The 9,567-nt window shown below is 43.2% G+C and overlaps 1 protein-coding gene across 1 annotated transcript in view; it reads left to right on the top strand.

The window, feature by feature from the left end:
• arap3 (ArfGAP with RhoGAP domain, ankyrin repeat and PH domain 3) overlaps nt 1-9,121 on the top strand; it is a 32,338-nt gene extending 23,217 nt beyond the window's left edge. The window contains exons 18-35 of the mRNA XM_059346740.1: nt 1-68; nt 844-1,042; nt 1,162-1,225; nt 1,321-1,484; nt 1,714-1,926; nt 2,037-2,142; nt 2,415-2,562; nt 2,644-2,712; nt 3,180-3,254; nt 3,353-3,470; nt 3,685-3,813; nt 4,005-4,141; nt 4,237-4,319; nt 5,188-5,223; nt 5,907-5,970; nt 6,339-6,476; nt 6,582-6,620; nt 6,708-9,121. The exon at nt 1-68 is cut by the window's left edge and continues 35 nt beyond it. Coding sequence (XP_059202723.1) covers nt 1-68; nt 844-1,042; nt 1,162-1,225; nt 1,321-1,484; nt 1,714-1,926; nt 2,037-2,142; nt 2,415-2,562; nt 2,644-2,712; nt 3,180-3,254; nt 3,353-3,470; nt 3,685-3,813; nt 4,005-4,141; nt 4,237-4,319; nt 5,188-5,223; nt 5,907-5,970; nt 6,339-6,476; nt 6,582-6,620; nt 6,708-7,211 — 2,354 coding nt within the window. The 3' untranslated portion in view covers nt 7,212-9,121. The remainder of the gene's footprint in view (nt 69-843; nt 1,043-1,161; nt 1,226-1,320; nt 1,485-1,713; nt 1,927-2,036; nt 2,143-2,414; nt 2,563-2,643; nt 2,713-3,179; nt 3,255-3,352; nt 3,471-3,684; nt 3,814-4,004; nt 4,142-4,236; nt 4,320-5,187; nt 5,224-5,906; nt 5,971-6,338; nt 6,477-6,581; nt 6,621-6,707) is intronic.
• The last annotated feature ends 446 nt before the right edge of the window (nt 9,122-9,567 follow it).

Genomic DNA, 9,567 nt, shown 5'->3' with positions numbered 1-9,567 from the left:
AGAAGCTTCATCAGTTCGGTCTGGAGACGGCCGACGCTCTGCACAGCTGGACCAAGTCCATCGGAAAGGTCCGAGTCTGTCTGTCCCCTTTAACCCTTTGATGCACAACATGGTCGAAAGTGACCTACTCACTACTCTTCTAATGCACAACATGGGTCTAAAGTGACCTGGCAGAGTTTTTATGTTCTATATCTTTGCAATACCTTATTTTCATCATTCAGTAATCCGGGTTTTCCTCAGTTAGTTTGTTTTTGATCATCAAACATCCTAATTTTATGTTTTCCTTTATTATTTTTTTAAAATAAAATCCCTTTTTGTGTCACTACTCTTCTAATGCACATTGGTCAAAAATTACCCATATCCATTTTTTAGCTAAGTAGCTTGCTAAGCGAACTACTTAGCTAACTTCTTGGCTAAGTATTTAGCTGAGTAGCTTGCTAAGCTAACTACTTAGCTAACTTCTTGGCTAAGTATTTAGCTGAGTAGCTTGCTAAGCTAACTACTTAGCTAATTTCTTGGCTATGCAGTTAGCTTAGCAAGCTATTTAGCCAAGTAGTTAGCTATGTAATAATACAAAAACGTTTTTCTTCATGAAGTATGAGAGGTAAAATGGAAATAATGATCTGTTGTTATCAAAAACAAGATATTTAAAGAATACTTGGAATATTCAATCATAAAATAAGTTCATATCAAAAGATGGAGCACAGAAACACACAGCAGCATTAAATAACATGAAGGGAATGAATGAGGGTCATTTTTGACCCATGTTGTGCATCAAAGGGTTAATGAACATCTCTGTGAGCTGCGATGTCCTCACTAACCGTCCCCGTCCGTCCCCTCCAGGCTGCGACCCCCCTGAGCTGTCACTGCCTGCTGACTCGGGAGTTTGAGCGCGTGGGTCTGCTGCGGTACCGGGCCATGCTGGACCCCCAGCAGTGGAAGGAGGCCTACTTCGTCCTGCAGAAGTCCAACCTCTTCATCTGTCCCCGAAAGGACGGAGCAGCAGAGGACATCATAAACCTGAACCGTCTGCAGGAGCTCAGTGAGTCCCGGTCCTGGTCCTGGTCCTGGTCCTGGTCCTGGTCCTGATCTTGGTCCTGGTCCTGGTTCACAAACACTGTGTGTGTCTGTCTGTCTGTGAAATAACTCCGTGTGTTGCAGGTATCGCCTCGGAGACGGAGAACCACGAGAAGAGAGACATCCTGGTGTTAGTGGAGAAAGGAAGGTGAGAGTCTCTGCTGGACACCACAGGACTCTGTTTGTCCCTGTCTCTGTCCCTGTCTGTGTCTCTTCATGGGGGTTTCTTTGTGTCTCGGTCAGGACTCTCCACCTGCAGGGTGTGGGACGGACAGATTTCTCTCTGTGGTACTCAGACATCCAGCGAGCGGCCGGCGGGAAAGGAAACACTCTGCGGGAGCAGCAGCTGAGCAGGAACGACATCCCCATCATCGTGGACAGCTGCATCGCCTTCATCACGCAGTACGGTGAGACATCAACCACTGAGGTAGAATCTCTGAGATAGAACCACTGAGATAGAATCACTGAGGTAGAATCAGTGAGGTAGAACCAGTGAGAAGGAATCACTGAGGTAGAATCACTGATAGAACCAGTGAGGTAGAATCACAGAGTCTGAGATCAGATGTTTCCTGTGTGACCCTGAGACTCAGTCCAGGTTCAGATTCACCTGCGTGACGTTCTGAGCGTGCTCTGCAGGTCTGGGCCACGAGGGGATCTACAGGAAGAACGGGGCCAAGTCCAGGATCAAACTCCTCATGGACGAGTTCCGGAAAGATGCTCGGAACGTCAAACTGCGGATCGGAGACCACTTCATCGAGGACGTGACCGACGTCCTCAAGAGGTTCTTCAGGGAAGTCGACGACCCCATCTTCATGGCCGACCTCCACCCGCTGTGGCAGGGCGCCGCCAGTGAGTCCAGATCCAGAACCAGATCCAGATCCAGATCCAGATCCAGAACAGGTCTGACTGCGGTGTCTTCAGGTCTCCAGGTTTAAAGTTTCTGTTGTTTCCTTCCTCAGAAATCCCTCAGAAGCGTCAGAGATTGGACCGCTACAAAGAGATCATCCGGAGTCTTCCTCGGGTCAACAGGACCACTCTGGCTGCTCTCATCAGTCACCTGTACAGGTGAGCCAGCACCTGAACACCTGCACACCTGCTTACCTACACATCCACACACCTGCACAACTGCACACCTGAACACCTACACACTTGCACACCTGCTTACCTGCTTACCTACACATCCACACACCTACACACCTGAACACCTGCACACCTGTACACCCGTCAAGTCTTGTTCTTCAATCTAGAAGTTTATTTTGTAAATCCGCAGGTTTTTATCAGCAGAAGTGATAATATTGATAATAATGAGTAATGATCAATAATCTCCTGTGTGTCAGAGTCCAGAAGTGTGCCGATCTGAACCAGATGTGCACCAAGAACCTGTCGCTGCTGTTCGCTCCCAGTCTGTTCCAGACCGACGGGAAAGGAGAGCACGAGGTGAAGATCGTAGAGGACCTCATAGACAACTACCTGCACGTCTTCGATGTGAGTTAACTCTGACTCTAACTCACTCTGACTCTGTCTTTATTTGAGCGTGCTGTGATCAGAGTTGTGGTGGTGTTTCAGATCGATGAGGAGCATCAGACTCAGATCGAGCTGGAGATCAGCCTCATCACCACCTGGAAGGACACTCAGGTACTTTCCTCCTCGTCACCTGCCGGACGGAGAAAACCCCAAAACAGAAACAAAGAAACCAACAGAAAGTTCCAACACAGCAGCAGCTGATGGGCCGCTGAGACTCTGCAGGAACCTTAAAACACTTTATTACCAAATATCAAAATACTTCCTTATTAAATAATAAAAGCTACATGACTGAACAACCAGACATCTAAAGCTTTTATTAAAATTATTAGGTGTTAGTGGGACTTTATAAATGTTAATAAAAGCCCAATAAAACATGTTTATTATTGGAACTTAAGACATTTATCAGCACTTATTATAAATTAATTATTATGCACTTATTAACTGTTTATAGCTGCATATAACATACAGCTGCCACTTTATTAGGTACACCTGCTGGTTGATGTTATCTGCTGCAGAATGAAGAAAGTTATTAATATTGTCAATTTTATTTGTGTGTGTGTGTGTGTGTGTGTGTGCAGCTGTCTCAGGCTGGTGATCTGATCATTGAAGTTTATCTGGAGATGAAGATACCAGACTGCTGCATCACGCTCAAAGTGAGCCTCGGTTCTGATTATTGATGTTATTGATTATTGATGTTATTGACTCGTGTTCAGGCTGTAAACAGGTGTGTGTTGTGTCATGTGACCTGCAGGTGTCTCCCACCATGTGTGCGGAGGAGCTGACCAATCAGGTGCTGTTCATGAGAAACGTCCCCGCAGGAGACAAAGAAGTCTGGATGACGTTCGAGGCCATCGAGGACGGACAGCTGGGTGAGACACCTGACACACCTGTGTGACTTTATATATTGATAAACAACTTCATGAACAAAACATAAAAATAAGTTTGTTGAAATGTTTCCACATAAAATGAACATTAACACAATATTAGATATTAAATGACTCAGGTGTAGCTGAGTTCATGGTGTCTGGTTCACGTCACCTGACAGCTTTTGTTGTTGTTGTTGTTGTGTCGTCGTGGCGACAGAGCGTCCGTTACACCCCAAAGAGAAAGTCCTGGAGCAGGCGCTGCAGTGGTGCAAGATGGCCGACCCGAGCTCCGCCTACCTGGTGGTGAAGAGAGTTCCTAAAGGAGAAGGAATCAACATCCTCACCTGTAGGTCACACACACACACACACACACACATAAAGCCATCCTCTGACCTCCAGATATGGGAATAAAATGTGTTCTATGTCCCTACGAGTCTCTTCTTTACTGACATGCCCACTTTATGTTGATAACTCACAAGTCTCCTCTTTACTGTCTGTCTGTCTGTCTCTCTGTCTGTCTATCTGTCTGTCTCACAGCTTATAAGTGTGAGATCATGAAGATCGGTCTGCTAAAGTGTCGTGAAGAACCTCCAAAGCTCCTTCAGGGGAACAAGTTCCAGGAGAGGACGTTCCAGATCAGGAACCACAAACTGCTGCTGCTCAAAGACAAGAAGGTGAGATGGAGAGGACAGCCAGGGGACACCGTGTCCTGTCTCAGTGTCCCAGTGTCTCAGTGTCCCAGTGTCTTGACTGTTCTGTCTTTGTTCAGAGCATCAAACCAGAGAAGGAGTGGTCTCTGAAGTCCATGAAGATCTACATCGGCATCCGCAGGAAACTGAAGGCTCCGAGCAGGTCAGGCACACACACACACACACACACACACACACACATGCACACACACACACACACACACACACACACACACACATACACCAGACTCCATTCAGAAAACCCTCGTTTTAACAGCAGTGTTCTTGTGTTCTTCACACCTGACAAAGCATCAGTTCAGCATCATGTTGTAGTTATTTTCAGGGTTCGTACGGATGCTTGAAATCCTTGAAAATGCTTAAATTTTAATGTTGTATTTTCAAGGTTTGAAAAGTGCTTGGATTTTGGATAAAGTGCTTGAAAATGCTTGAAATTCTTACTGTATTTGTCATGCAATCTGACTATGGATAATCACATGTTCAATGACAAAAATACTAAATTGAATATTGAGATTTGCAAACTGTACTTTTGGTTTTTAAAAGCGTAAAACCATCGCTGTTGATATGGTTGAGTGAAATTACCCCTTTTAGCATGTAAGTACTCATCTAAAACATGCAACTTACAACTGTTGTAAAGTCCTGGAAAAGCTTGAAAAAATGGACCTGGAAAGTCCTTGAAAAGTGCTTGAATTTGACCACTCAAAAAGTGTCTGAACCTTGTATTTCAGCACCTTTAGATCCGTTTATTCACATTAAATCACAGATAAATCTCTTTATTCAGCTTCAGACTGATGTGTTGGAGGTATTCATCCAGATACACAAGCTGCAGAGACCAAAACATTTCCTGCAGACTTGTTCTCAGCTGAGTGCAGGAAATGTGTTTGCTCTGAGACCGAAGCAGCTGTTGTCGAGTCAGTGAAGAGTTAAAGCTTCAGGTCCTGCAGTCAGAAAGTTAATCAGCTGCTTCAGAGGACCGAACATGTTTTCAGTGATGTGTTGTGTGTTTTCTACAGGTGGGGATTCACTGTGATGTCAGACAAACACCAGCTGTAAGTATCAATAATAGAGTTATTACAGCTATATTTAACATCTGTTCTATACATTAACAAAACTAAAGTTACAGAAAACTAAAAACTAAAAAGACAAAAATGTCCCTGAGTAAGCACAACATTTATAAGTGCTGGAGTTGTATTTTCTGCTACTTTCAGTGTGTTTTTTAATGCTGATACTTTTGTTACTTCAGTAATATTTTGAACGCAGTATTTGTACGCTGTGAATATTTTTATCCCACAAACATCACAGCATCGACATGATTATCATTCTGTGAAAACAAACAACAATTATTATGTTAACAAACGGCATTGAAAGGGTTAAAACTGGAAAAATAGAAGTAGGTTTAAATAGTTTATTTAGTGAAAGTAGAAAATTATATTTATATTTCATATTTCTATTGAGTTTTACAATTTTTTTTAATATTCATGTTAAAGTTACAAAAATGTATATTTCATAATTTAACAAAGATAAGATGTTTATTCAGTCTTTCAGAAGTTTTTTTTTTTAAAGGAGTCAGAAACCTGCTTCAGTTTCTATGATTCTGATCATTAATATAAAAGTGTAGGATGTGGATAATTTCAGGAACAGACTCACTTTATCTGATGTTTGTTATTAATGTTGGAGTCTAAATATAACTGAGCCTCAGAATGAAGTTTCATCTCGTCATTCTGTCCGTCAGGTTTCTGTGCTGCAGCTGTGAGGCCGAACTCTGGGACTGGATCACCAGCTTCCTCAAAGCCCAGGTCAGACCAATGGACTGGCTCTCGAGTCCTGGTCCTGGTCCTGGTCCTGGTCCAGGGTCAGGACTCCAGCACTCCAGGAGGACTGATTCTGGTCCTGGTCTCGTCATGTTTCTGTCTGTTAGTTTGTGTCTTCAGTAGTTGTTTGACTTGTTTTTTCTGGTCCTGGTCCCTGGTCCTGGTCCTGGTCCTGGACCTGGACCTGGTCCTGGTCCTGGTCCTGGACCTGGTCCTGGTCCAGGGTCAGGACTCCAGCACTCCAGGAGGACTGATTCTGGTCCTGGTTTCTGTCTGTTAGTTTGTGTCTTCAGTAGTTGTTTGACTTGTTTTTTCTGGTTCTGGTTCTGGTCCTGATCCTGGTCCTGGTGCAGAACGATGACCCGGGCCCCCCTGTGCTGCGGCGCCACTCCTCCTCAGATATCTCCAAGCAGAAGTTCGGCACGATGCCGCTGGTCCCGATCCGAGGAGACGAGAGCAACAGCAGCATGCTGACGGCCAATCAGACGCTGGTCTGAACCTAAACCTTAAAAACATACAAATAAACAGTTCAGAATAAATTAATGTTCAATGTTCAAATTGTTTCATATAATTTTCGTATTTTCTTCTTTCTGCAGAGAAAGTTACACGACAGAAGAACCCTCTCCATGTACTTTGTGAGTACTTTTACTTTTTAACTTCCTGTGGAGATAGATTGCTGCATTATTGATTAATATGAATATCATATTAACGTTTTCCTGCAGCCCATGAAGGTGCAGCAGGACTCGTTCGAGGAGCGTTCGGAGTCGCCGGACCTCCCCGAGCCGCTGTACGAGGAGGTCGGGGACTTTGGCCTGCAGGTCCTGAAGTCTCTGGAGACCAGCTTCCTATCCAGCAGCGCCGCCGAGACCCAGGAGGTCCCAGAACCCCTACCGCTCAGACTGCTGCCCCTGGAGGCCGCACACCTGGACCACAGGACCGGCCCCGACCCGAGCCAGTCCATCAGCGGTGACGACGGCTCCGTGGAGTCTCTAGAGCAAAGCGGAGGAGGAGGAGGAGGAGAAGGAGGTGACGGAGACGCAGCCAGGAGGAGGCAGCAGCTGCAGGGACTCTGTACTCCGTCACAGGAGCTGCTGCTGCAGGAGCTGTCCTCTGCTTTCACCAAGAAGGACCAAGAGGACCAGGAGGAGCAGGAGCACCAGAACCAGGAGCAGCAGGACCAGGAGGAGAAACAGGAGGAGGAGGAGGAGAGGCCGTATGATGTTTGAGAGAACAGACACAGCTCAGCTAAATGGATGGAAATGTGTACAGAGTCTGGTGGAGTCGGAGGGACCAGGGGTTAAAGTTAAAGACCTGGACCTCCTCAGCGAACACTGTGATTGGCTGAGAATCCACCAGATGTTGTGAGAACTTATGTTACATATTTATATTACATATCTGATATAGTGTTATTATTATATGTATATTACATATCTTTGTATTGTCTTAAGCCTATTAACTCTTCTGTCACCCAACGTGTTTATCACCCGCTCATCTCCGCGGCAGCTTCAGCTGGTTCTAACCCTGCAGCGCCCCCTGAAGGCGTGTTTCATACCGCTGATTAATACACATGAAGAAGAACTCCCAACACCTGGAACACATAAATCACAAAACTTCCGAAAGTTCCGACACTTACAGTGTTAAACTGTAAAATCACAGCTGTTTGTTTTTACCCTCAGATATAAAATACTAATAATTCAGTTCCTGTGTTCCAGCTGCAACGTTTTGTTCTTTCAGACCTGCTTCAGAGCGTTAGTGAGTGTTTTTCTTTCTTTTTTTTACATTGTGTCTATAGTTGGAATCACATTTCACTAGCACATTACACAGTCATCACCATTTTGATAATTGGAATTGTGATCCATATTTTCAGATTTTTATCTAGTTGCAAACAGAAACGAACAGAACTTGGGGGTGTTTCCATCTACAGCAAGTGGTAGAACAGATTAAAAATGAAAAATTAAAGTTACATAATATTAAATAAAAGAAGGGCGTTTAGGGGCGATTTACACTCCACTTGTTCCAGATTTCCTCAACTTTGTCTTTCTGAATCCTCACAGAGAAAGTGATTCTTCCATTAGATGATGTCATACCACTCGTCTATAGATGGGCTGTCTGGCTTCAGCCATTTCCTTGTTATACCTTGTTATAGTTTGTTAAGCAGCTACACTCAGTATGCCAAAAAGGTATTTTATGTTTTTATTTGAGGACGTAGAGTGCAGAAGCCCATAAAGAAATTCATCGCAATTAAAAGCCATGTTTCTCCCAAATATTGTCACCAATTCTATGTAGATCTTACGCCAGAAAGCGTTTACATTTGGACAGTAATGAGTGTTTTTCATAGCACAGCCATGATTGGTCATCAGACAAAGTGGGTGGAGCTAAAACAACATACTGGTTCTCTAAAACGTTTGTGTTTGAAGCAACAAACTTTATTTTCTACGAGAAAGATCCAAAAACACACTGAGACTGAAATAGAGTGTGTGTGTGTGTGTGTGTGTGTGTGCGTGTGTGTGCGTGTGTGTTGAAAGGTTGGAAACAGACAACAAACACCTGAGATATTTAAAATGTCATCTGTTAAAAATATACGTTTCTCAGATAAAACATAAATAAAAATTAGTGATGGAAATATTATTATTAATTATTATTATTAATATTATTATAAATAATAATAATAATAATAACAACTCTAAAACTGTAAACCTCAATATGTTTCTGTGTGTCTGTGATCTGATGATGGAACAAACTGGTTTTAATGGTGAAACACTGGAAACTGTTTCAGTTTAAACTTACTGTATAAACTCTGCCTGGTGTTGTTGCTCTGAGTGACCAGCAGGGGGCAGCAGAGGCTCGGTGTTCACATCCTGAACCTCAGTCACAGCACACGTTCTACCATGAAGTCCTGCATTAGATAAAGAGCTCAAAGTGAAGCCGATTCTGTCTGAAATGTTTTGGAAGAAAAGTCCCGTGTGTCCTCATGTCGTCTCACTGGTCCCCATATGACTCTAACACTGGCACACTTATTGCTATCTCCTGTCTGTCTGTCTGTCTGTTGAACATAAAACTTCTATAAAACTGTTTATCTCCTCACTCTGCTGCACATGCAGGATGATATTAAAATATATGTTTTGTTTCATAATCAGCTGTTTGTGTTTGTTTGTTTGTTTGTCTGTGTGTCTTTGTGGGGACCGACCTGATGTCTAGTGAGGACATTTTTGTTTTTTTGTCTTCACTTCCTCTGAAAAGTTTAAACTTTTTACCCCCCAATTTTGTTTATTGCTTTTCCCAACAAATACAGACACAACACATCAGAGCATAGAGATTTCAAAACTTAAAATAGTTAAAGTGAAACAAAAAATGCAAACCCTGAAGGGTAATTAGGAGCAATATTTATTTAAAAAAAAAAGACAAAATAACAATAAGAAAGTAGAATAAAAATTAAGAAAATAAAGAATAAATACAACAACACACATGCAACACCAGTCAGTAAAAAAATCAGGATAAAATCCAAAATACATTAAATCAGTCCGGAATAGCAACAAAACTCAGCTTCTCAACCAACTGAAAAAAAGGCCCCGAAAGTTTCCC

Source organism: Centropristis striata, chromosome 12 (genome assembly GCF_030273125.1).
Source record: "Centropristis striata isolate RG_2023a ecotype Rhode Island chromosome 12, C.striata_1.0, whole genome shotgun sequence".
Taxonomy (NCBI): domain Eukaryota; kingdom Metazoa; phylum Chordata; class Actinopteri; order Perciformes; family Serranidae; genus Centropristis; species Centropristis striata.
The sequence above is the reverse complement of the archived record's forward strand: the minus strand, read 5'-3'. Positions and strand labels throughout refer to the sequence as shown.